This window comes from Phallusia mammillata, chromosome 7 (genome assembly GCF_965637545.1).
Source record: "Phallusia mammillata chromosome 7, kaPhaMamm4.hap1.1, whole genome shotgun sequence".
Classification (NCBI taxonomy): Eukaryota; Metazoa; Chordata; class Ascidiacea; order Phlebobranchia; family Ascidiidae; genus Phallusia; species Phallusia mammillata.
In genome coordinates this window covers 21,092,243-21,119,663 of record NC_137258.1, presented here as the reverse complement: position 1 = coordinate 21,119,663, position 27,421 = coordinate 21,092,243, and the positions used below count along the sequence as shown (strand labels likewise).

General features: G+C 36.8%; 3 protein-coding genes and 1 long non-coding RNA gene across 5 annotated transcripts; 2 read left to right on the top strand and 2 right to left on the bottom strand.

Moving 5' to 3' along the window:
* The first annotated feature begins 93 nt into the window (after nt 1–93).
* On the top strand, nt 94–2,219 carry LOC145237439 (cytochrome P450 4V2-like). The gene is made up of 2 exons (XM_080100294.1): nt 94–752; nt 879–2,219. Exons 1-2 carry the CDS (start codon nt 103–105, stop codon nt 1,729–1,731), a joined length of 1,503 nt encoding a protein of 500 aa, XP_079956420.1. The 5' UTR covers nt 94–102; the 3' UTR covers nt 1,732–2,219.
* Nucleotides 2,220–3,454: 1,235 nt separating this feature from the next.
* LOC145237438 (cytochrome P450 4V2-like) lies at nt 3,455–5,569 on the top strand. The gene is made up of 2 exons (XM_080100293.1): nt 3,455–4,335; nt 4,399–5,569. Exons 1-2 carry the CDS (start codon nt 3,686–3,688, stop codon nt 5,261–5,263), a joined length of 1,515 nt encoding a protein of 504 aa, XP_079956419.1. The 5' UTR covers nt 3,455–3,685; the 3' UTR covers nt 5,264–5,569.
* Nucleotides 5,570–6,697: 1,128 nt separating this feature from the next.
* LOC145237435 (serine/threonine-protein kinase Nek10-like) lies at nt 6,698–22,173 on the bottom strand. The gene is made up of 26 exons (XM_080100291.1): nt 21,997–22,173; nt 21,751–21,800; nt 20,861–20,983; nt 20,243–20,436; nt 19,526–19,673; nt 18,523–18,664; nt 17,661–17,833; nt 17,117–17,228; nt 16,752–16,879; nt 16,517–16,634; nt 16,376–16,453; nt 15,907–16,035; nt 15,307–15,490; nt 14,254–14,378; nt 14,007–14,109; nt 13,811–13,942; nt 13,538–13,685; nt 12,781–12,991; nt 12,116–12,326; nt 11,332–11,454; nt 11,173–11,268; nt 9,027–9,142; nt 8,627–8,737; nt 7,770–7,949; nt 7,590–7,675; nt 6,698–7,529 (listed from the first exon to the last, which is right to left on the bottom strand). Exons 1-26 carry the CDS (start codon nt 22,075–22,077, stop codon nt 7,481–7,483), a joined length of 3,351 nt encoding a protein of 1,116 aa, XP_079956417.1. The 5' UTR covers nt 22,078–22,173; the 3' UTR covers nt 6,698–7,480.
* A 1,481-nt stretch (nt 22,174–23,654) lies between these two features.
* LOC145238689 (uncharacterized) lies at nt 23,655–25,113 on the bottom strand. 2 transcript variants are annotated; one of them, XR_013862162.1, is made up of 3 exons: nt 24,625–25,113; nt 23,969–24,072; nt 23,655–23,856 (listed from the first exon to the last, which is right to left on the bottom strand). It is a non-coding gene; the product is annotated as an uncharacterized LOC145238689 (long non-coding RNA). The 2 variants fall into 2 exon arrangements; XR_013862161.1 differs by having other exon boundaries at nt 24,010–24,072.
* Between the last annotated feature and the right edge of the window lie 2,308 nt (nt 25,114–27,421).

Genomic DNA, 27,421 nt, shown 5'->3' with positions numbered 1-27,421 from the left:
TCAATTCTCCTAAAGTCTTTGATGCAAATTCATTTCTCAGCAGTTTACGCAACTCAGTTTAAATTTTACTTTCAGACGGTTGTTTTTGCAGCCTGCTGAACTATGGCAGCTGTAACTTTGTTAGTTTTGCTGGCTGTCGTGTCTCTTATCTTCTTGCTGTGTAGTAAACCGTTGATGAAACTGGTGCAATACCGAAGCAAAATCCGAAAAATTCCAAGCATTCCTAACATAGCTTACCCTATAATCGGCCACACCTATCTTCTTCCAAGGGACACAGCAGAGTTCTTTTACTTCATTACTACGGAATGCCGAAGATTCGTTACCGAAACCAAGCTGAAAATGTGGATTATGTGGGTCGGGCCTGTACCAATGCTAACCGTCGTACACCCAGAAACGGTTGAAACTTTGCTGCGGAGCTCAAAGCACATCACAAAGTCTTTTATGTACCAGTTTCTGCACCCATGGCTTGGAACCGGTCTATTGACATCAGCAGGACAGAAATGGCATCAGAGGCGTCGACTAATCACCCCAACTTTTCATTTCGACATCTTGCAAGATTTTTTTGTAGTCATGAACGAACAAAGTCAACGAATGGTAGCTAGGATCGATGCCAAAGTGAAATCTGGAGAGAAGGTTGACCTTGGAAAGGCGGTGACCTTGTGTGCCCTTGACATTATCTGTGAGACGGCCATGGGACAAAGCATCAATGCTCAAGAAAATGAGGAGTCGGATTACGTAAAGGCAATTATAAGGTAATTTGCGACTGTGGATGTAAATGCAATGTAGATGATGTTAATCGTTATCACCACAGATAATATCGTTTTTTGTGTGCATTCTGCACTGTGTACATCATTTAACTGATTGAACTTGTGTCACAGAATGTCGGAGATTGTTCAACTGCGCCAGAAAACTCCCTTCTACTGGCCACCCTTCATCTTCAATAGAATGGGCATCGGCAGGGAGCAGACAAAACTCCTCAACGTCCTTCACGGATTCACGAGGAGCGTGATTGAAAAGAGGATGAAGAGCAAGGATGAAAAGAAGATCTCACGAAGGATGGCATTCCTTGATGTCCTCATCCACGCCAAGACAGAAGAAGGGGATGCTCTCTCGCTCTCTGACATCCAGGAAGAAGTTGATACTTTCATGTTTGAAGGTCACGACACGACAGCTGCTGCCATGACGTGGTGCCTTTACGTCTTGGGACGTCATCCTGACGTACAACGACGTGTTCATGACGAAATAGACAAAGTGTTGGGTGATAACCCAACCCCGACAATGGATGATGTTAAAAATCTGGAATATTTAGAGCAGGTTAATAAAGAAGTACTGCGACTGTATCCTTCGGTCCCGCTAATAGCAAGAATCACTACAGAGGATTGTGAATTTGATGGAAAGTTGGTTCCTAAAAATACCCAAGTTATGCTCATGCTTTACAATCTCCACAGAAATCCAGAGGTTTGGGAAGACCCGGACAAATTCGACCCCGAACGCTTTAGCAAAGAGAACAGTGCAGGTCGCCATCCATTCGCTTATATTCCGTTTTCGGCCGGACCAAGAAACTGTATCGGCCAGAAATTCGCCCAAATGGAGGAGAAACTGTGTCTTGCTCAGTTGCTACGCCGCTACAAAGTCACAGCACATGACAAAGAGGAGGACCTGCAGTTGGTGGGAGATCTGATTCTGCGGCCATTGAACCCACTCAATATAACAATAGAGGCACGCAACTAAGTTATTCTTCATTGCCTTTACATCGTTTCGTATAATTGTACATGGCACTTTCTGCAATGCATCAGCAGCAACCACATATATATGTTTCAGTTCCAAATATTTCTTGCTTACTGTGACTGATAAGATCGAGCTACGGATGATTTAAGGCGGTGGTGTACATATCCGAACCCGATATGCTTATATAAAGCCCGAATACGCCCGAAACTTAAATGTACCGAGGTAAACTGCGACACGTGTGTGACCTAGTGTGGAGTCATGTCCGACTAAGCCTGACTTATTCGAACTCGTGTCCAAACCAGACCGAAAAAGCCCAAACAGGCTTACAGCTCTGCCCCATAAGGACTGCTTGGTATTTTGAATTACGCAATAAGGGTGCTTTACTCATTTGCTTCATGCATGTTTGTTTGGTAATTGCTAAAACTTGAATATGTTATTGCGTTTTGTCATGCTGTGAATTTTTGTCATGTGAGAGTATTTTTCAATGCAAATTACAATGCAATGGTACATATCTTTGCAAGCTTTTGAAGGCATTCCTACAAGGATTTACTTTTCAAAAGTTTGACAAAGCAAACTAAACAACAGCAGTATAGCTAACAAAACGGTACTTACAGCTTAACAAAAGTGCGCAAACAATGCGAAGTATAGTCTGCGAATGAATGCAATGTTTACCAACTAATATACACAGCTTATTACCACCACCAGCAACTGGTACAACCCAGTATAGCATCGCCGTATTCTCCTTGCCTGAACGAAAACGATAAAATACAAAGGACTGCTTAGAATTAAGCATAGTCAAAATCTACAATATTCATTCTCAAAAGGTCGTGCATTGATATGATTAATATAATATACAGCTAGCATAGAACAAGGATGTTGTTTTACCACATGTGCTTTTGTTAAACAACAAACGCCTCGCGAATTGTGTGTTCAGGAATTATCTTGAAAAACGAATTGTGTGTTCTGGAATCATCTTGAAAAAAGCTTGGGTCGTCAAGGCCTTTTGTTACCACAGAAATATTGGAATTAATTCCTCATCTACGGAGCGTCAAAGTAATAAAATATGAACGAAGCAAGCAAATTTTAGTAAAACATTTGGTAAAATGTGTTTTATGAATCTTGATTTTCCAAATATTATGTTTATGCCGCTATGCTTGATTGCACACAAGCGACAGAGGAATGCGGCTTTTCGGTTTACTGCACTGCATACCAAAGGGTAAAACGAGATGCGTTCTGCAAAAATCAAAGCATTGCAGCAAATGCACTACACCGGGCGAAATAGGTCAGCATAATTAAAATAGGATTAGTTAATTTAATCTTTTCGGTAACAAGCATATGCCATGTATTATTGGTATTTGAAAGCACTAGCAAGCATAGTTCATATGTTGTCACAATTGGTAAGCATTTTACAAGATGTTAAACATTATATGAATGTCAAAGGCAGAAACTATAAACTTTTGACAGTGTTTATTTGATCTGATACAAAATAACAAAATGGTATGACTTTGTGCATACATTTTACAAAAGTTTGTGCATATAATTTAGATGATTTAGCTTGGTCTTGTGCGGTACCTTACTACTACTACTACATTAGAAAGTGGTCCCGTTTTGCAAGGTTCTAAGTTAATTATTAACGTTAGGCCGAATACCGTAGGGGCCAACTTATTAATCAATAGGCTATTGTCATGTTTAAACGACTGCAATGTTGCTGCAATGTTTTAAGTCATTATAAGGCACTAAAAGTAATGGTTTTATAACCCACATTTTGTTAGAAAAACTAGGACTTGGGTGTCAACGTTCCATTAACGAGCTTTATAGCATTATGCTCAGGTTGGTAGGCAGACAAAAGTACAAAAGGCTTTGGAACTTTGCAATGCAGCAATTAGATGGCAGCTAGTGTATATCACAAGTAGACTACATACTATTAACAAAAAAACTATTCTTTGCAGTGAACAAAATGTCACTTTTAGCAGTATGTGGTCTGGCAGGTGCTGCGTTTCTTCTACTTTTAAAGTACGGAAAGACTATCCTGGAATTTTTGAAATTCCGTTGGATGATTAGAAAGTTACCAGTCGGCCGCCGTATTGCTCTCCCTCTTATTGGCCACACTTACATCATACCGAGGGACACAGCCGAGTTTTTTCGCTTCATCACGACAGAGACTCACAAGTACCTCGTGGAGACGAACGCAAAAATGTGGATATCCTGGCTTGGACCCATACCCGTGTTAAATGTGATGCACCCTTCAACAGTTGAGACCTTGCTCCACGGTTCAAAACACAACACAAAATCTCCAATGTACCGCTTTCTCCATCCCTGGCTGGGAAGAGGACTCCTTACTGCCAACGGACAAAAGTGGCACCAACGCAGGCGTCTCATTACACCAACCTTTCATTTTAATATCTTGCAAGATTTTTTGGAAGTTATGAACGAGCAAAGCGAACGAATGCTGGTCTGTATCGATGCTAAGGTTAAATCTGGTCAAAAAGTTGACCTTGGAAAAGCGGTGACCTTGTGTGCCCTTGACATTATCTGTGAGACAGCAATGGGACAGACTGTAAACGCACAGGAGAATGAAGAATCGGATTACGTTAGAGCAATTGTAAGGTAGGTGAAAAAACAAAGGGGTTTTTGTCTGTACTGAAAGGTATTACAATTTGTATTTTACAGAATGTCAGAAATCATTCAGTTGCGACAAAAAACACCTCTCTACTGGCCAAGCCTGATCTTTGACAGAATAAGCATTGGAAAAGAGCAGAAAAAACTTCTTGGCATTCTTCATGGATTTACAAGGGACGTGATTGAAAAGAAAATGGGAAGTACAGATGACAGAAAGCCTCCACGTCGCATGGCATTCCTAGATGTCCTAATGCACGCCAAAACAGAAGAAGGGGATGCTCTTTCACTCTCTGACATCCAGGAGGAAGTTGATACTTTCATGTTTGAAGGTCATGACACTACAGCTGCTGCAATGACGTGGTGCCTTTACGTTTTGGGACGTCATCCTGACATACAACGACGTGTTCATGACGAAATAGATGAAATGCTAGGAGATAACCCTACTCCGATGATGGATGACATCAAAAAGCTAGAATACCTAGACCAGGTTACAAAAGAGGTTTTGCGGCTTTACCCTTCAGTTCCGCTTATAGCAAGAACTGTTACCGAAGACTGTGAATTTAATGGATACGTAGTTCCTAAGAGCACACCAGTTATGTTGATGATATACAATGTTCACAGACATCCTAAGATTTGGAAGGAACCTCTAAAATTTGATCCAAGTCGCTTTAGTAAGGAGAGAAGCGCTGGTCGCCATCCGTACGCTTACATTCCGTTTTCGGCTGGGCCAAGAAATTGCATCGGTCAAAAATTTGCCCAGATGGAGGAAAAATTGCTTCTTGCCAAATTGCTGCGTCGCTATGAGGTTACATCACACGATAAAGAAGATGACTTACAATTAGTTGGCGACCTAATACTACGGCCTCTGAAGCCTCTAAATATAACCATTGAGCCCCGAAACTCTTCTTCAATGTAATTTTTTAGTTGCTGTACATTTAATAATGATGTAGCAATATGTCAATCATGCTTCAAAATTGTGTACCAGATAATCTGTCGTTTTGTGCTATGTGAACATTTTTATGTATGTGTACTGCTGATATGTATCATCAAGAAGCTTGCATGTATATTTTTTGTTGTTAACAGAATGTCTGTATTTATTTGTTATTGTTTTATGGATGGTGTTACATTTCATGCAATTGAGCTTTGTTTGTCATGTTGAATTATTCGAAACAATGCCTATTTGTAGCAAATGTGAAAATATAGTGTTTTATTTTATATGTCATTTAAGTAAAGTAAAACCATTCAGCTCAGTGTCAAGGCAAAGAGAATCAGCAAAGGCCGCTTTGACAAGACCAAGCCTCAGTCTGTTCAAAACTAAGCGACATGCAATGGGAGAAATGTAAGGTTGAATCAATAAATGCTTGATCATTCAAAGCAGGTTTTGAAACTTTCCTTACTTACAGACATCATGCTGTTATGAAATAGGCTATTGCTGCCAGGCATACTGTATAACAAAGTATTGCTCATCCAGCAGTTTTTATTATAAATAATCGACGTTTCGACGTCCTATACAAGACGCCTTCATCAGGATAATGACGTAACTTGGAGAACAAAATTCTTATAAAGCGACAAAATGCAAAACACACACACAAAAAAATAGCGATAAGAAGATCGCGCGGCTGCAAACTCGCACCACGCAATGATAACACAGCTCAGTGCTGTAAAAGCGCCCGATAATTTATCGGCATTAGAACATCTGTTTTAACGTTCATTGTGTTGGCGCGTGAATGGATGTTCCAAGACTCCGAGTCTTCTTCTTATCGCTATTTTTTTGTGTGTGTGTTTTGCATTTTGTCGCTTTATAAGAATTTTGTTCTCCAAGTTACGTCATTATCCTGATGAAGGCGTCTTGTATAGGACGTCGAAACGTCGATTATTTATAATAAAAACTGCTGGATGAGCAATACTTTGTTATATCATGCTGTTATGTCAACAAACACCACGAAATGGAAGGACTAAATTGCTGCACAAACGAAGCATAAAAAACACTTACCAACCTCATAACATTGGACTGAAGCTTTTTCAAGTCAAATGTAATCCATTGGTCTTTAGCAGCCTAGCAGTCTTCAGTGATTACTGAGGTTTGTTTCGTCACAAACCATGGTTTCAACAAGCTGATAAAAAGGCGGGAATAATAGAAATCAATATCTGTCTGTTAGTTAGAATGGCTTGAACCATTCAACGCCAAAACAACAGTTTTAGTACTGTTCTCTCACAATTTGCTTGAAATAACAGGCAAAACTGCTGTAACACAAAAGCCTTGAGTCCATTTGCAGCTTGAAAGGCTCCAGTAACCACGGAGTTGACTAGGAAACAGAAAAATATTGCGTCAATATTGCATAACACTTAGTAGAGCGACAGGAATAAAATTTATTTTCAGTAGAAAAAGATGAAACTTTAAAAAATAGTGCGGCCTACCTACAAACTTAACGCACAGTGAAATAAAGCAAAGATAGAGCACCCTAGGCACAAATACTGATGATAGGCTAAAGCACATTCACAAACGCACATAATGTGGGCAAAGGCATTTTTAATTGGATTGTTCTAGTGTAATATGTTTGACATGCCCTATTGCAAGAATTGGATTTGATATTTTGGCGTAACGGTATTTTGGGAACTAAAAATATAGATTAAAACGTCATGAGCGTAACGAAATTACAAAAAAGGTAGCTGTTATTAGGAGTAATCCACCTTGTGATACAGTGATTGGAAAATACTATGATATGGAAAAACAAGCACATTAAAACAGATTAAAAAACTTTTGCAACACCACACTTCTACCACCACACAAAGCAACTGTCAAATCTTCATCTAGTGTCAATTTGGGTGAAAAAATTTGGTTCCAATCACACGTTATTGTTCAATCAGCAGAAACTTCAACCTTTCATTAACTTCTTGAACTGATTTCAAAGGGAAAAAGAAAACATAGAGTTGGTTACAAAAATATGGTAAGATTTATGTTAAAAACAAAAAAAGCAAAACAAGTAACAATGAAACTATGTTTCCCCGCTTTCTCCTGACGGCTTCACTTGCAAACATCACAGTATGGTTTACATCACAACGGGTTTGGGAAACTTTGTAGCAATACAAGAAGAAACACTGATGCAGGTGCATTGATAAAATTGTCAAGTAATCAAGTTCCTTCAAACCCATAGGAAAGATTGTCTGGAACGGTGCGACACCTGGTGTGTAAAAAGGAAAGTTGAGTGATATCCGGAAATGGATCTTACGTCACTACTTACCTGTTCATGACGTCACCAAACAGGGTTTTCGGCTTATCCGAGATATCATAGTAACCGCTCTCTTGCAAAACGCGTTCGATGATTGTCTATGACGTTACCAACGGGTAAAACAAATCTCAGGACTGACGTCACAGTGATGTCATCACTGCGTCATTTTAAAAAGGCAAACACGAAACTAACCTGCATTTGGGCGTAAGTCATCCCTTCCTCGTAAATTTTGCCGTTTCCTGACGGTAAGGCAGTGACGTCACCGTTGCCAAGCAACTCCCTGGCCTCCGACTCCTGCGTTGCTCTTTGTGTGAGGGAGGAAGCCTCCACGATGAAGTTGAGATCGATCGTCTCGTGTGATCCAATCAGCAACTAGAGGGCGGTATTGTGGAAACAATGAGAATTTATGTTACACAACATTAATTGACAGAAACTTGGCCAAATGGTCTGGCGCGCCTGACATACGGACACAAACCTTAACATGAATTCTTCTCCGGGAGTGTCATGGGTTCAAACTAGTGGTGGGATTCAGCCGGTTCGCACCGGTTCTATAGAACTGTATCAGTATCACAAAATGTTATAAAATCAGCGTACCGGTTAGCATTACTGGTTACTGCCAATGGACTTTTTGTAACAGAACCGGCTGAAAAATATTACTTTTGTGATACAACCGGCTGACCAAAAATTTGAATCCCACCAAAGGTTCAAACTCCGTAAGAAAATTACAAAAAAAAGAAAAAAATAATTTTTAGCCAAAACGGTACAAGTGTCACTGTTATGAATGTCTGCATGGGTACCAATGCTTTTCCTAACTCGTCGAATTTTTGGCACAGCATCATAGATAGTTTGATCCATAATCCAAATAAATCGTAGCAATCATAAACCGACTGAATGCTAGTTAATGACCTTTGAATCAACACAACTTTGCACGCGATTCGCGATAAAGACCAAAGAAGTACAGCCAACCGCATGTACAGCTATGTGCGGTTGTTCAAAGTCCGCATTACTATATAGTTATGAAAGCTAAACTTGATCAGCCAGGCAGTCACCTTTTTGAGTTCCCCCTTTAAGCCAAGTGATCTGCTGTGCGGCGAGAAAAGAGCTCGTTTGTACCGGGAAATAATTTGTCGCCTGTAGTTTACGTTGCTGGTTGGCGGAAGCTGTAAAAAAATGGTTACGAGTGTTAAACTGTTGCAATGACTTGGAATGTGCCCTCAAGAATATCATATATATCTTAAACACGGGACCAGCGGTCTGCATGTGGCAAATTTTCATGTAGTTAATAGCCGAAATGTACAATTCATATTTTATTCATGCAATATTTTTGTTGTGACTTTTTTAGCACATTTAAGTTGAGTTCAAAATCAAATATTAATCCTGAAAGTATATTACGACATGACACTGTTTAACACTTTTTCTTGAAAGAAAAGCTTAAGGATTTTTTTTTACCTGGTCAATAAAGATAATCTTGTGCAGTTGGATAAGGGTTTGTTGCACAGGGTCACTGATCTGACGCAGCTTGCTTGGTGAAATGCTTAACATCTTTGCTGAACCCGAAGAGCTACCTGACACGTGATAAACCACATTTAAAGTCACTGCTGGAATTTGCCTTGGTCACTAAGCGCGCACCAAAGTGTCTAAAGAAAGTTAGGTTTAGACCAGTGCTTCTCAACTCATTTCATGCCGTGGACCACTTGCCCAAAGAAAAGGCTTTCTGATATACTTCCATTTTATATATTCTATACGATATTTACCAATTTACTATACACATCATTTGATCTACACATATGATTGTTTTTGTAAACAAAAACTAATGGGTCCCCACACGCGTGTTTGTGCGGATTTGCGGTAAACAAATGTTGCGGTGATTTTTAAATTCTTAAGAACAAATTTTTAGAAAGCATTAACCCAACAATAAAAAAATTGTGTTCGTATTTTTTTGCACTATTATTGTCGTATAATTACAAAAACATTAAAAAAGAACGAAACAAATACTTTCAATTTAATCTCTTGCTTTGACCCAGATATTGTCGTCCAAGGTCGGGTTTTAAACACAATTTTTTCTAGAAAGCTGTAACAGTTGTGTTACAGACAATTAAAAAGCGATTTGCTGCAAGTGTATACATAACTTTTCATTTAACTTTGTTTCTTTGAGTTAACTTTGAGTTTTTCATTTTGTTTCGCAAAACGAGTACCATTGACCTGTAGTAACCTTTAGGGTGCACACACCAAACGACTGTCTGACCTTTTGACACCGTTTTCAATAGCACGCCGTCCTTGGTGTTCAACAACACCGTTTGCCCTAATTTATACATGCCTTGAGTATTTGATTAAAAAAAAAAACGCTACGTTATGGCGAAAGAAAGTTCTGAACTGTGTTAGTAATACCTACTAATTGACCTTAAGTAACCCGTGGTCATGCAGCGGCCAACCTGACAACGAGCATTTAAAAAACGTTTATCTTGCAAAAAAGTCAAGTTTATTTTTTTATATTTAGTTTGTTTAACAAAGTTTTGCTTAACAATATACGAAACCGAAGCACGCTTATTAGGTTTAAATCGCGTCATATGTGTGAAACCTTTGCCAAAACTGAAAATGTGAGTGATAACTTAATAAAACGACTTAGCATTGCTGTGCAAAACAGCTGATTTCTAATCACCGAAACGACGTCTCGTAAAACGTCTGTCCGACGTCAAGCTGAGCCCTCCCGCTCTGCCCTATTATTCGTAAACGTACTCTCTTGGGACTTCTGCCTACAGTGTCTTTCTTGACCAAACGAGCGTTAGACACATTTACGTTTCGGGAGCCTGTGGGTGTGTCGCTGGGTCATTCGGGGTCAAACTTCAGGTGGACCAAGTTCAGATTAATATCTAACATATGTCCAAATTTGAATAAATTTGAAGCACTCTTTCTTTACTAAACGAGCGTTACAAACCAGCGTTAAAAATTTTACGTTTCGGGGGCCTGTGGGTAAACCGCTGGGTCATTCGGGGTCAAACATCAGGTGGACCAAGTTCAGATTAATATCTAACATATGTCCAAATTTGAATAAATTTGAAGCACTCTTTCTTTACTAAACGAGCGTTACAAACCAGCGTTAAAAATTTTACGTTTCGGGGGCCTGTGGGTAAACCGCTGGGTAATTTGGGGTCAAACTTCAGGTGGACCAAGTTTGGATTAATATCTAACACATGTCCAAATTTGAAGCTTCAGGGAAGGGGACCCATAATAACATCGTGGACCATTCCAATTTTAGCAAGATTGGAGTAAGCATACGCAACAAGCATTTAGGCTTGAAACATAATTTTAAACAGATTTTTATAAAATAGGATAAAACTATTAACAACTAACATTTTGACCTTCTTTTAATACATAACACGCAATCATCTCTAGTTTATCACTGTTCAACATTGGTGATTGACTTTAGTGGGAAACTACACCAAAAAGAAAGAACCAGCGACTTAAAATGTCTGACAGGCAGTAAGCATCAAAAATAGCGGTATCGGGTACCGGTTTAGCTCCACTCTTTACAAAACGTTAAATCTAAGTATACCAACAACTAGACATATTTAAAATCATTTAAAGACGTTCATACCTGGTCGTCCTCTCGCCGAAAACTGTCCACGAGAAAAATCACGTGACGTAGAGATGCGGTTGAGTGACGCCGTACGGGCTTCTTCCTTTTGAATACCTGAGAAAAAAAGGTTCGTTTTGATTAATGCCAGTTTCAGTTTTATCCAAGTTTGAAACAAACCTGTCAAGTCAAAACTGAGGGCTCTCCTTGGAGCGGCGTTTCTCAAGTCAGGGCTAGGAGGGTGTGGCTGCCTCGTTCCGGCTGAAACCGGTCGAATCCGGATTTTCTTCACCGGCGTTTCACCTTCCAATCAAAAAAGAGTATTTGCCAAAACTTGGAAATCAGTGGCTGTTCCGATTTCAGTTTAAAAGGGGAGGATAATATAGCGGGACTGATAGGAGAACTCTAACAGCAGTCATATCTGAAGCTTACTTATACCAAGGTATTGACTTTTGTAGATTAAGCCACAACTAAGTCAAGTTTTTTTGCATGAGAAAATTTTCATATCGCACCAGAGTTGTAAGTGGGTCAGACATTAGGGCCCGAACCAGATTCTGTTCAAAGAAATTCCGATTTAGGCCCAAAAGTTAGATTTTCTACCGTTAAGTTAGGATCAAAGTGCAAGTTACGCACAAATTAAGCCTTTTTTGAAACAAAGGCCCAGTGCTGGATTAACCATTAGGCAAAGTAGGCACGAGCCTACAGGCCAGTCAAAAATCCAGGCCACTTTAAATGATTTGGCAACAGTGATAATTCTAATTTTTTAGTTGGCAACCCTGATTTTCGGGCCACTTATAAAATGTACCTACAGGCCAGAAGACCCTTAATCCGGCACTACAAAGGCCCAAACCCAATCAAACAGGTGCCAAATTTACAACTCCGTATTGTGGACATTGGGAGCAGAGTCTATTGTAGTGGTTTAGATCCCTGAAGAAAAATACAGTAAGTTGAAGAAGCATTCTACCTTTTTCGTTGTTGGCAACGTTGGTTTGTTTTGTGACATTGGACGCTGCGGAATGAAAACCTGAAGTGTCGGTCGGTTCGTCGCTGACTTCATTGGCAAATACGTCAGTATCGCTTGAATTGCTGCGTGACGGGGCGCTTTCGTCATTCCCCTGTGATGTCACGCTGCCGTTTGATATCTCGAAAGTCTTGGAAGAACGTTCGGAACTCTCCTGCATAAAAAACAAAGCAATAACAAAAATGTAAAAAGTTTGTTAAGATGAACATAAATTCGTAACTGGGATCACCCCTTAAGCGTTCATGTAGACCAGCGATCACGGCACACTCATACACAAATCGTAGTATGGGAGAAGGCGTTATAACTTAATTAGTCGGCCACCAAGCATTTTGACATATGTCAAGGCCGCTAGAAAAATACAGTCTGTGGTGATGTGCAGCATACGAGGCATGCAGCTGTGCTTGTGATTCAACTTTCGGCGGTAGTAGAGTCTCTTTTTTTAATTCTACAGTAGTTGGAAATGTGGTCGGCCTTATTTTTATCTGACTCTACTGTCTGCTATGCATTTCTTGTGTAAAAGCTCTTCAAAACAGTTTGGTTTTTTGGTCTTTAGGTCCGTGTCTACTGTTTCTAAGCAACACAAGATGTAGGTGAAATCACCAGCTCACCTGTGAAGCCTGGAACAGCGTTTGATAATCCTGCCTGTTCCGTCTGGCCTCGTAAAAGTGATGTTGCGTTCTTCGTCTTTCCTTTTCCACTCGCTTTTCAGCCACCAAGTACAGTCCGGTGATCTGATCAGTGTATTTTAAAATTTGCTCCGATATAATTCCGCTTACAGCTACTATGTCGGGTCGGTCAACCGGTTTAACCGTCAGGCAACTAGAAAATTGAAAACAAATGTATCTTTAAGTTTAGTTTAAGTCACTTTTTATTTGCATTGCCACTTAAAAATAATGTCATTGTTTAATGGTTTCGTAAAACAGCAAACACAGAAAGACATGGATTATTGTGTTTTGGATGCAATTAGGGTGGAAGGATAGATTTGGAATTGAAATGTAAAATTCGATATGTTATGACATCACGCATATATGACGTAACAATAGATTTGTTGCAACTTTTATATTCTACATTCGAAATATTATGACATGACACATAAACAACGTAACAATATACAACTACATTTTTTGCATTTACAGTAATATTACATTTGCGAAAGTACAGACGAATTCGGTTAATAGCACTTTACGTTCAATTGCATAAAGATTAAATCCCAACCGTAGTTATTTATTACGAATTTTCCGCATAGTCCGGTTAATTGCATAAAAGCGCTTGACCAATAAGGTATGCGATTAAGCGGAGTCTGTATACTACGATTTAGTACCGTTAAACCGTAAAGCACATATTTTAACAATTGTAAATGCCAACCTTGACACAGTTTGCTGAACGAGCTCAGAATATTCGTCGGTTTGTTTAACAGCTGGAAAACTCCCAGCAACTATTTTGTTGGCGATTGATAAAATGTTGTTGCCCAGAAACGGAGGGTCCAGCATTGCCATCTGATATAGAATGCATCCTGATGGATACACAAGTAGAATATAGATTAGGGTTTTATGTTTGAAGATACGACTGTTAAATCATCAACGCATTTAAGACTAAACGTGACTTTATAGCAAGTAGTCTTAGAAAAAAAATGGTTACCAAGGGCCCAGATGTCAGCTTTTTCGTTGTATGGCTCATTTTTAACCATTTCCGGACACAAATACATCATTGTCCCAACAGTTGACTTCAAATCTGACGTGTCCTTTTTCTGTTTGGCCAATCCAAAATCAGCTGAAGGCAAAAACATGGTTATAACATTGAAAAGGCTACATAAACATTACTTACAAAAACTTACTTATTGTAACTTTGTCATTTTCTCCTAACATTACATTGTTTGGTGTGAGATCTCTGTGAACAATTTTTTTATCACAATGCAAGTATCGAAGAGCGAGACACATCTGAAACAAATATACCAAAGTTCCATTCAGTAAACAAAAAATATTAAAACATTGGAGACATGTAACTTTTGATGAACAAAAATCAAAACAGTATAAACTACCAAAATATGTTTTAGCATCTGACTATCTGTACTATTTTCTTACCTGAATAAAAACCCTCCATAACCTGGCTTCTCCCATTCCAGGTTCTTTCTTTTCTTTTAGCGAAGTGAAATGTTCCTGCAGCGATGCTCCTTCTATTAACTCCATTTCAATATACAGTTTATCATCTGACAAAAAAGGCACGAAACTGAGGTTAGTGAGTACTATGTTTTTTTTTTATTAAAGACAAGGGAGGGGGGGGTGGGGCATTAGTTTAAAATATGGAAGTCACATGTCCATACCTATAAGCCAGGGGTCACCAAACTTTTTTCAGTGCGGGCCGGATAAGTTTACAAAAATGATTTTTATATGGGTGCCAAGATATGGTCTTTCCAAAATTGCATTTAAAATCCGGTGATGCGACTGTCAACTGTATAGTTAGTCTCATCACGAGCAATGCTATATTATTACATTATGTCACAAGTAACCACAGAAGGCAATTGTTGGGGCAAAAACGTAAAATTAACACTTGTTTGTACGTAACAAACAGGCTTTGGATCAATCCTGGGCCTTGCAATCCTATGAAACTTGGTAATATCAATTCTACATATTGCCACAGGAAAACTTTCATAAGGAGTAGATTAATTTTTGAATGTTCCAAAGTTATCAATATGATTTGACAAACCAAAAAATGTCGGGCGTAGTTTGGTGACTCTTGCTATAAGCTATAAATATTGAAGCTGCATTTATTGTAAAGGCAAATGCAACACAAAAAAATTGTCTTGCCCCATTACAAAAAAAATGCACTGGTGATATCAAAAATTTAAGTGCATAGTAATGGAAGGTTGAGTTGAGTTTATTTTACTTTACTTAGCGAAAGAAAACATAGTGATACAATTGCACTAAAACGGTTACCAAGTCGTAAATAGCTGTGCAACATTAAAACGTTACGGAGCGTCAAACAGTGAAGGCACAAATGGTGGATAATGGCTGAACACGCTAGAGTTACCTCTAAGCTCTAAGGCCAAGGCATGATGTCAATTCAACCAACTTTTATTTGTGAATGCTGTGTAAAACTAGAATTCGTCACTACACAAATCTAAACAGGCAACATACTTTTTTCAAAGGTTGAAAAATATCTGACAACATTTGGATGCCTCAGCTGTTCTCTTATGATGCTTAACTCCCTGACAATCTCATCAATTTCACGCTTTTGCCGTTCCTTTCCACTTTTCCCTCCCCCACCACCAATACTTACTTCTTTCAGTGCCAGTGGAGTTTGCTGTGATCTTTTCTTTACCTGTTGTACAGTTTTTTGGGTAAAAATACACTTGCTAATGCCAAACTTTTTGGTGGATAACCAAGCAATCAATTGTAAATTTGGAACCTGTGATATGGGGAAAAAATGGACCCTGGCACATGCCTCAGACATCATAGGGCTGCATAAAGGTGCGAAAAAAAGTTGTACAATTATGAATAGATTGCAGTTCGTGCATAAAAAACATACTGACTACTTCAAAACAGTTTCAGTCCCTTTAAAAAATATCAATTCACATTTCCATTTTTTTAGCTTAACACTTTTGCCAAAAAAAAAATATATATATATCTTAACTGCAACATTAATTACACAGTGCACGGGATCACAGCATCGATTATGAAGGATGAATAAGACACAGAAATGTTAAAAAGCACTGGTTAACACAACAGATAACTTGCCCTGTAAACTGATCCAAAAGCCCCGGAGCCAAGAATATCATATATTGCATAGTCATCAATAAATCGCTTTGGTGTTTTGTTCTGATTCAACTCTTCAACATTTTCCTGAATTGTCTCAATATCAGCATCCTGCGTTTAAAACATCAGGTCAATGCATTGTTGCAAAATTCATGTAGTTAACAGATCTGCAGGATTTGCCAACGTGCTTTGAGCAGTTGTCTGGTGTTCATAAGGATGTGGGCTCTAATCCTGCCTCTGCCACATGTGTTTCTCTAAATAGGAACTGTGAGCAGCATTGCTCCAACCCAGTAGATTCTGAGAGTTTGAAACTAATTTTAACACTTGCTAATTAAATGAAATAAAATTGATCTAGGCTTGCAGCAAAAAACAGGATTGTGTTCATGGAGCGTCTAGGCATTTTATGTCCATTAAGGTAAACATAAAACTACTAACAAATAAACACAATTACCTGCATTGAGTTTAGGTGGTCCACTAGAGGGCGGTATGAATCAGAATCTCTCACATAATGACCAACATCAATAAATTTCTAAATAAAAAAGCATTTCATCATTAGTACAAATGGAACATATTAATATTAACAAACAGTTACTTGAAACATTGAAGGAGGAAAAAGTGTCTTGAACATTTTTCGGTTTCTTTCCATCGAGAAGAAAAATCTTAATGCCCTGAATGCATTCCTCTGTAGCGCAAGAGCACCGTTTTTGCACCTGAAAACAACATAACAATTATTAAAAACTGTGGCCCAATTTACTCCTTACAAAACACAAATTAGACATTTCATGGTAGTCTAATCTAAAATTAGTCAAAACCAGCATCAAACATACTTCTCAGAAACTTTTTTTGGCAGTATCAGTTTCGCAACCACATAGATTCCATTGGTTTGTACAATCGTTTGAGTACATCTGTCATCCAGAGCAAGTTCGGTTAATACCGCACAACATGCAGAGTAGAGCTGAAAATATATTACAGTACCTCATAACGTTTCTAAAGTCAGAAAATGCATCGAAAATTCACATTATAGCAGCCGTTTAGTTTAATTTCAAACCCACAGGATGAAAATAGGTTAAATGTCACAATTAGTAAAAAACACATACAAAAGGCCTGTGACTAAATCTGACAATGGTTGCTTCAGCATTGCCTATTTTATTCATGAAAATGAGCATAATTGACATACACATGAGACATTCACCTTCAGTTTATTCTCAGTTAGATCTTCCTTGTTAGAATGTGACACAGTTGCGTGACCCTGTCTTCTGTATCCACTAGACAACTCATATCTACTGCAGGTAAGGCCACGTTCCCTGTAAAATGGAACATAAAAAGCGGTTTCAGTTTGAAAACACCATGTAAGGCTCTAGCTAAGCACTCAACATACTTTTCAACATACTGAACTTACTAGGTTGAAAGCCACATGTTGAGGTTAAAAATAATGTTAGCAGACCCTACTTTAATTGTACGTTGAAGGAAATGTGCTTGTATGGCCTAATTCAGGCAAAATTATTCTGCCTTGTGGTGGAACATTCGGTTCCAGTCTGAACTTTTTGAGGCAGGTTAAGTGCATCACTAGTAGATACATTGAATCAGGGGACATTAAGTGTACTTGATGAACTAATGCTAAAAGCCAGAATAATGTGTGGGCTCTAAGTTAGTGAATATTTTACTTGTGTAATTATATCAGCACAAAATATCTCAAAATTGAAAAATAATTCATAATGACAATTAAATCTTCTTACGTGTTCAGCAGGTTGAGAATTAACGGAATTCCTCCTAGAAGGCGAATTTCATTTGCATGTTCATTGTCACTGCACAGTCGAACAAGAGTCCATACAACATGCCATAACAGATCGCATTGATCACAATCATTAAGGACACTTAAAAGAATTGGCAACGCATCGTATATCATCATCTGGAAAACAAGGTTTTAATTTTTTTATTTTATGGACAAGCTTATTTGTAATTTATATAACAAAGCCTCATTGCAGTTGTGTTAGACAAGACACAAGACAGAGATAATGCTGTTTCAAAGATAAAATCTACATGTACATTATATCTCAATTAGCAATTAACATACAAACAAACAACTAGGGGTATTCAAATTCAGTTTAACTACAGCATTTACCCCATACGCCTTTCAAGGGGATTCAAGTACTTACAGTCGAATTAGGTAACTTTAGTCAGTTTTTCGACACAAGTTCCAGTTTGAAAAATGGGCACTTATGTTATGTGAACAGTAAAACACAAATGGTCTGATACAGCTTAAATTACAAACTGCTTAAGTGGGTTCAGTTGGTTTGATTTATAGATTGAAACCTATTTCAGCACAGGAGTCATAAAGAAATGGTGCATAGATATACACAACCAATGAAAAAATGTTAAAGATTTTTTCTCACATAAAATGTCATGTTTTTAGAAAAAAAAAATTGACACATTTAACATGGAAAGGTGTAAGTTTTATCTGAGAAGACTACTTTAACTGAACAGTCAAGCCCTATAAGATGAAACATGTATAGCCTTCTTATTCTGTGTCATACATCCATATAACATAGCACTGATGAGTTACGGTACACAAGATGCATAATTTAAGACCTAAGTCACCTGTTCACGAATATCTGGATCAGCACACAAGATGCGAAGTAGGTTAGCAGCATAACACTTTGAAACATCATCAAATTCATGAATTATTTGTAAAATTCCCTCAGTGGCATGGTGGTCAGCGATTAAAAGGCGCAAATCGGCACTAAAACCAAACAGAAAAATTCATTAAAAGCACAGTACAGTTGAATTACCAAAACATTTATTACAAATAATCGACGTTTGTTGTTTAAGATATGCCATTATCCTGATAGAGGTGTCTTGTATAGGACGTGGAAACGTCAGTTGTAAAACTGCTGGAAGAGCAATACTTGTTTATGACAAACAGGTTTAAATTCAACCTGCAAAAATCTATTGGTTATACTATCAAATGGCTATGTGGTTGTCATAAAATGCCCATCGTAAGAGATAATTTGGAAATTTATTTCACAAAGGCATTTTTTAGGAGATTACATAAATCCCATTTCATTCCCCAGCTGCCCATTGTTAGCTTTGTGACGTCATAATGTAGGACCAGCAGGAATCTAAGAGCATTCAGGCATGACATAATTGTTATCATTGAGGGAACAATACAAAAGAATGTTGCAACAAAATACTAAACGTTTTATGGGAACGGATCGCTAATGGTTATATTTATATTTAAATTGACTGATGTTTAAAAAAAATTGAAGTGAAAATTTTGGAAAAGTGCACTTTGTTGCCAATTATTTGTGTAGCTATAGATTTAACATAAAGTTCACATCAAGTTTATAGAGCTCTACTGGCAACTGTAGCTTTATTCCGACACTTTGACGTCCCATACAGGTCGCCTACATCAGGGTAAATAACACTCAATGCGCATAGTACAGTGCATGATAAACAAAGGAAAAAATAATTAAACGCAAGTATGAGGTCTATAAACCTGATATTATGCCGGGCAGCCATAGCTTATATGAAGTGCACATACTGTAATGCAAAAAAAGAATTGGCACAAAAGTTAAAACAAAAATGGAAACAATTTTAATACCTTTCTGCTAAGGCCACCAGTACATGTAAGGCACAATGTAAAACAAACAAATCCCTTGCACTCAGCAGAACCAACATGGTTCGGTGTATGGAAGATTGGACAAGAACGCTTTGGTATTTGCAATGTCGCGAAAGTTTCTCATAAATTGCTGTTAAGTACATAAAAAGCTGTGATAAGATAAGAGCTAGATCATACATGTTCAGCGGTATGTGGAAACATGTAATGTATTTGGTGTACTTCACAAATCGTTATAAACATATCCACAAAATAAAGTAAAAAAAGTTAATTATTATTTTACAAGTCAATTTAAAATTCTCTATTATAAAACATAGTTAACAAGTTATATTGGGTTTAGGACTAATTTACATAAAATAGAAAGATTTTGTCATAAAAGGGGGCCATCATTGAGTTGGCATTGGACGAAACACAAAATCATTATTTCAAAAAATCATTATTTCAAACAAAAAATTAATATTCCCAATTAAAGCTTTGACTTGAAATAAAAAAAAGTCATATCCAAGCAGTCGAGAGTAGTGCCAACAATTGACAAACTTTATTCACAAATATGTGTTTTAAGCATACTATTGGCTCTATAGAATCAATGTCATCAATTTTAAACAAATTCCTTTAAATTCCCCCCCAAACTTCTACCTTTTTAGTGGGGTCATATCAACAACCAAATTGAAAACTAAACAAGTATGAAAAATTTAAACTTACATGCAAAGTTTGCAACCACATCAATAACAAAAGGTTCTTCAGTGCAAGTTAAATAACTCTGAGCTTTCAGTTGAAACATTTCAGCAAAGTAGTGAAAAGATTCACTATGTGTAAACATTTTCAGGTGATTGGAATCTCGCATCAACATACGAAGGCATATGACAATCCTTAATGTGTTTTCAGGGTGGTCAAACCTATAAAATATGTAAACAAAGGATATTAAAAATATCTCACAAGTAATAAACAGTTTTTTTGAAATTTTGTACTCTTTATATAGAATGAAGGTTCTGAAAATCAGCTTAAATGTAGGTAATTAAACATATAATAAAGATTCCATTTTTATTGTTAGGCAAAGTTTTATATATTCTTGTCAAATTGAAAACATCTTAAAATGTTTAAAAATTGTATAAAATGCAAAAATCTACTTTGAAAAGTAAAAGCATTAAGGAAATAAATGAGAAGCTGCAAAAGTTGCACTGATGTTTGAAAAGGTGTGCACTGTCTGCAGCTGCTTTGAAATATTGCTCAACTTTGTTCCATCATATTTAGAAGGTGAAGCAAACATTCATACGGTTTTGCTGTGTGTGTTTTTTGTAACATCAGTTTATTCAACCAAACCTGGTCTGAGCAAGAATTCCATTCAAGATCTTTGTAAACAAGCTTCTGTTGTTGTGAACACTGAAGCTTCTTTCATCTTTAAAGTCGGTGCTGAACCATTCCAGCAACATTCCAAGCCTCTCCCTAAAATCATTAAGTGTTTTTGACTCACACAAAAACAATGGCACACAAAACAACTTGAAATCGTGCAGCAAAGCATTACCCGACAAACTAACAAAGTTTTTGTACAAAATCATTAAATTTGTCATGATGTGTTTGCTTTATAATTTAATATTTAAAAGTTGTCAATTGATTTAGAGCAGGATGTAAATTTTCTACTGCCACCTTAAGAGCTGAATCCTAATGCAAATTACAAGAAAGCTTTATGATGTTCTTACGCACTAATTTTATGTGCAAAGTCAAAAATAATACAATATTGAGCATCAAGAAAATCTAAACTCAGTTTACACACAATTTACAGTGGGCATAAAATGGTTGTTTGCGTGTCTGTTGAATTGCTATCAAGTTCACAAAATCTTTTATTGCAAGCAAATGACTCAACTAAATAATGTTATCATAACTTGAAGTCCAACTAATTAAACAATTGACCTTTTTATCATTCACCATATTGAAATTTTTTTTTAAAAGAAACGAGATAAAGAGATAATTAAAAGAAATAGTGCACAATGTTGTTTTAAAATACACATATGTTAATCACAACACATTTTGCAATGCAGGATTTTGTTGGCCCAACAATAATATTTTTGCAAAAACAAGTGCAACATGTTAAGCCTTTGTGTCTCTTACTTTGCTTTTGCATTTCAAATTGCAGGCCTTCCCTGTACATACCTTTGTGATACCTCTTAAATTCCTATTCTTTATAATGTTAGGGTGTAGTTCAATTTGTTTACCTTGCTGTGTTATCTTCTGATTCCAATCTACTTGTAAATCCATTTCTTTCCTACAGTTTAGGTAAACAAAATAAATTAATGTAAGGTGTTTACAAATACAAGCTAGATATTTTTGCTCAAATAAATATCTACATTTATGTTTATTGTTCTTATTTGTTGTACTTTATTTTATTTGCATTGGTTTTTATGACAACGCTTACATATTTTTTTTTAAAAACACAAGATTTGCAAAGTTCGCTCGTTTACCTTTGTTGATTCTGCTGATTTTTGCAACAACGCAACAATCTCCTTTAGGTTTGACTCCTCATTCGCATGAACACTGCTCATTGTCAAGCAGGTTTAAAAAATCACGGTTGCATTGTTACAAATTTAATTTCAATCCTAAAAAAGTAACATGTAAAGTTCAAAAAACAAACACAGTCAAACTCCGAAACCGAAAAATGTTAAAATTCCATTACACTTTTACACAAGCGGCAGGGTATTCTCTTTTTCCACAAGAAATTTATTTTTGATCAACAATTCGTTTAGATACAGGCATTATATGACAAAATTAGCAAAATGAAGTTGTCCGTTTAATTAATGTATTCCTATTAATGAACAAAAATTGTGTTTTATGTGCTATGAATGCTTGCTTTTTAAAATTATTCCCGTTGTCATGCTGTAAAAAAATCATCTGAGTTGTACTGGATTATGTCGGTTATCAAGGTTACTTGTTAATTCCAATTTCTACGTTAAAAAGGAAAACTTCTCAGGACATACATTTAAAAGCGTTTTGCTTTTGCATGAAATAGAAAAATTAGGCCACTTTTAGTGCCGTAGCCAGAAGGTAGAATTTTTTTCTTTTGCGGTAAACTATCTGGTAATAGCAGCCAGCAGTTTTCGTGAAACAACGATATTTTGCTTGTTTTAGTGGCGTAGTTATTCTAATATCATTTGTGTAGTGTATACGTTTGGTTTGGGGTTCAACCTTTTCTCCAGTTTATGTAATCTATTCGGAGATTTTGAAGCAGAGATTATTGTTTACTTACATGGATACATATTCGATCATCCCGCATGCCAAGAAAATTGAGGTCACCAAAACTAGTCCTGAAGAACGGTAGGCCTATGTTAAATTGAAATCGTATTGTATTTTGTTCACGTGTACCTTAACGCAACAAACATAGTAACACATTATGATAATGTGGCAAAAACGCAGGACACAGCTGCGAAAACCAAGCGGCTGTAGCCCAAATACGCTAAAATAGCAATGGTAAGAAGCGCAGCAGCTTTAGGAAAGAGAAAGGGACCTGGAAATGTTGGAATCTCGTCGGAGAAACGAGTGGCGACAAAGGCAACGTGACTGGGTTTGACAACATGGGTGGACTCCAGCTAGTTAAAATCTAGCCCCGATCGAGATCTCTGCTTCATGTGATTTTTGCATGAATCATCTCTTTTTACTCAACATGGTATAAATTTGCCCACCAGCAGTGAATTTGACAATCTTGGGGTTTAGGTGAGAATATTTTTGTTAGAAATTGTGGTGTTGATAAAAATTTGTAGTTGTACAATCGAAATAAAAAATGAGAGTTAAAAAAATTGAGAACCAGTTATGTTTTAAGACATGGACTGTGTTGCAACAGAGTTCGTACTAAACTTTGCACGTTTAAAAAGCATTTTATGCAAACCAACAATTCTTCTTACAAGCTACAAGGCATATTTTTTTGAAAGTAGGCAGACCTTCTAAATGTGTTTATTGCTTTTATAGCATCTATTATACTTGTGTCAAACGCTGAGCCTATTCTTCAACCAGCGTCTGTGTTTCCACAAGAAAAATTCAACAGTCCTGTAAAATTTGGTTGGCCAATGTTTAAAATTACGTAATGTAAAATGGCTCACCTAACTGTAAATAAAAATTCGGTGTTTTATTTTTTGGAGTCATGAACCTTGAATAACGTTTTGATTAAGAATTCGTGTTGTTACATTATATCATGCATACAACTTTATTTTATTATTGTCCAACAACGAAAAAAAAACTCATTAGGCAAAATATCTGTTTGTTGGTGCGACATCAAAAACACAGCTTGAAAACATTTGTTGACGACTTTATGTTTTTTTTCTCTCCTGAATCTGGGGTGCAAAAAAGAAAAGAAGTATTTAAAGTTTGTGTCAATACGGTGTTTTACATAAAGCAACGTAAAAGTTTAGGTAGCTATCCAACAACGTTTAAATTATTTGTCACCATATGTTTCTATTGTGTTTCTTATTTTTTGTCATCGTTACGTTCGCTTATTTGTCTTCTAAGTTCATCCAAGATTTCAATTATGTTCTCAAGTTGTGCAAGTGCTGCAAAAAGTAACCGGAAATATTACCTCGAAATATAAAACTGCTGAGTACATAAAACACGTTTTTAAGAACAACAGTAAGTAAATAACACAATGTGGTTGGTTCCTTGTTAAATAAGTAGGACTGAATCTTATATTTCTGATAGTGGAAAGACAAAAAACTACTAATACTTTAGGCAGCGGTTCTCAAACTGGGGTCCGCGGTCCTAATTTACGCGTAAGTTTGCATAACTTTCGTTTATCTGAAATACACATTCAAGCTTCAGGACCGCGTGCTGCCCTCGAAATAATGGCAAAGCGACCGTTTAAAAAATTCGTGAAAAAGTTTGAGAACCATTGCTTTAAGTGCAAATGTTATTGGTATAAGACCCTGAAATAGTTTTGCATCAAATGCTGACTATTTCAGGGTCTGATACCAATAACATTTGCACTTAAACGTGCACAAAATGCTGATTCAAATCAAGAAAGCCTTGAGGCGGTTTTGCGACTCAAAAATTACATGTTTTATACGGTAGGCTATTTTGTAATGCTGACATTATAATGCATATCTTACCGTCTCCGCTTTTGGGGGGTCTCGGTCTTTTTTTCGCCGCATTTGTAGTCTCAATGCACATCAGCATGACACAAGCAACGAGTGCTAACAATGCTACTTTGTTCATCTTGAGCTTTACTGTTAGTTATTATCTACTCTACACCAATGGAAGACAGCTAACATAAGTTGCAAAAAAACATGGCGAAAAACACTGTAATTGTTAATTATGTTTAGCTACGTAAAAGCATCGAGGCCTTAACTGATATGCAGCAGACAGTGCAAACTGTTTCGGCCTATAAGGTTTCATCAGTGCAGCTGGTGACGGGAGATCGGCCGTATTGGCTAGTGTAGCCATGCACTGTCGAGACCCTGTAGGTCGAAACAGTGTGCACTGTCTGTAGCTTACAATTTATTTATCTTCTGGTAATTGTATTTTGCCTGAGGAGCTAATATTCCTGTTACCAACAGTTTGTAATTTTGCGCGAAGTGCCATGCAACCACCGCAAACAGTACGACATCTGCTGACGATAGTTGACAGGCGAAGCACCGAGACTTTTAAGGGAGGTTTTAGGGGTTCTAGTTTTTTGTCTTTGATTTAAGGAAAGACTAATGACGATCTTTCACAGGACACATGTTTCGGAAACCAATCAGGCAACGGTTTCTCACAAACATCTGCTTCAAGTGGTGGTCATCCATCCATTAAAGAAAATTCATTCAGCGGCATCTTTTCCAGAAACATTCACCAAAACGGAGTTTCAAAAAACTTAAACGCTGACGACCCTGTGGGTGTGATTTAATCTCGAATTTGAAAACAACTGCTATACAATAGTCACGTCGTTTAAAAAAAAACGATAGTAAACTGAACGAGAGTAAAAGTTCAAATGAAAGTATTTTGGAACCAGCAAGTCCACAAGATAAGTGTATTGTAACGTTCCCTAACCTTTTTAAATTGGTTATCATAAAATTTGGCAAAGTTGTTTTGTGGCCTCTTTGCGTACTACCAAGTTCTAAAAATTGTTACTATTTTACAGCTAGAAGTTTTTGTGACAGCTTATATATTTATTACATATTCGATGCAAGTGGTCTGACAATTCACTGAAAATGTAGAGAAAGTAGGGTAAGATATTGCAACGAAATAGTAAATACTAAAATCAAAAACCTACAAACATAACTCGACCTGCATATAAGATAAAAATTATATTATATGCAGTGGTGTTATATGCAGTGATATATTTTATATGCAGTGGTGAGCAAAATTTCGTTATCAGTACATTTTCTTTTTTGACTACATTAAATCGTAATGCAAAGCTATGTTTGCTTGAATTTAAAACTGTTAGATAATTTTGAATTCATGCATAGTTTCATTATGACATGTACATTTCATAACATGCATTTTATGCATCTTCAGTATTTTTTTGGAATAGAATTATTAATACAAGACTGTTGTAATAAAATGTACAAATCCGTCATTTCGTAAAAGGTTTTGCAACAATTGTGTTATTCGTGTAACCGGTCTTTGGTAAATCAAAATTTGTTTGCAGCATAAAGACATCTGTTTTAGACGTTTTTTAAAGTTTTTGGTTTGGTAGCCATTGGTGACTTGCATTACTTTATAAATTTATTCAAACAATTGTTGTCTAATAACCACAAACCAAACAAACAAAACTTATCCAAGGCACCATACTCCGGCGAAGGTTTGTGCATTTTACAGTAGCAACGAAACCACAGCCTTCATTTTCGGTTTGGTGTCAAAATTGCGGTTGAATTCTGGTGAATTTCTTCCGGCAAGGAAATCGTTTGAAAGAAACGGCTGGTTGCTGTTTACTGAGATACTAAATACATCGATCAAATCTGTTTTGCTGAAAGCGAAAAATGTCCATGGAAAGAAAAAAAGGGTTTAGCTTTTCTGAGAAAACAAATTCATCAAAGTTTGTAAGCCCGCGAATTCATCAAAGAAGCAGAAAAAAAGCAAATGATTTAGAATTTTTTTCTAGAATTTTCTTATTTGTTTTCGTTTGGATTCAGGTGTATTTACATTACAATGTGCTGCTACAAAAAAGTTTCACTGTTTTAAACGTAGTAATTTAGAAAACGGCCCATGTTGTAAAGCATTGTACTTAAAACGTAACAGAACGAACCAGTTCCTAACTTTCTGTAAAACTGTGTTTGGTACCCAGTGGCAAATGAAACGATTGCCATAGCGATACAAGCTACTAAAATTGTGCATGTCAAAAAAATGTTTATTTAATGTCGGTCAACAAAGTGTTGTCTAGCCTACATATAGTCTGTGTAACCTAAAAATTTATGACAACTCTAAGTTATTAATCAAGCATATTCTGAGAGTAAAAAACCTTCCATCGGCCAAAGCTGGTGGCCGTAACGTTTAATGACTATTTAGGGTGCCGATTTAATGGGAAAAACAAGTAAATTTGTTAAATATTGTCCACCAGACCGTTACCATGGTAGTTCACTTAAAAACCTATATACTTCGTTTAGTAACAAAATGCTCTAGTCTAAATTAACGAAACGCAATTTATTTCATAGTTTGCTTACTCTACATTAAACTTTTGTCCAGTCAAATAGAATTTTAAAAAAAATGGTCGGAATTGACTTCGCACACGTAAATAACTCTTTGAGGCTAGAATTAAAACTAGATGTTTATCTTTATGAGCCTTACAGACGTGTTTTAACAAATCCTTGCAAATTGTCTTAATTAATTTTTTATTTTATTTTTTATTTATTTTTTTATTTATTTTTATTTATTTTTTTTTATTTTTTATTTTATTTTATTTTTTTTGTCCAACAACAACAAAACAGT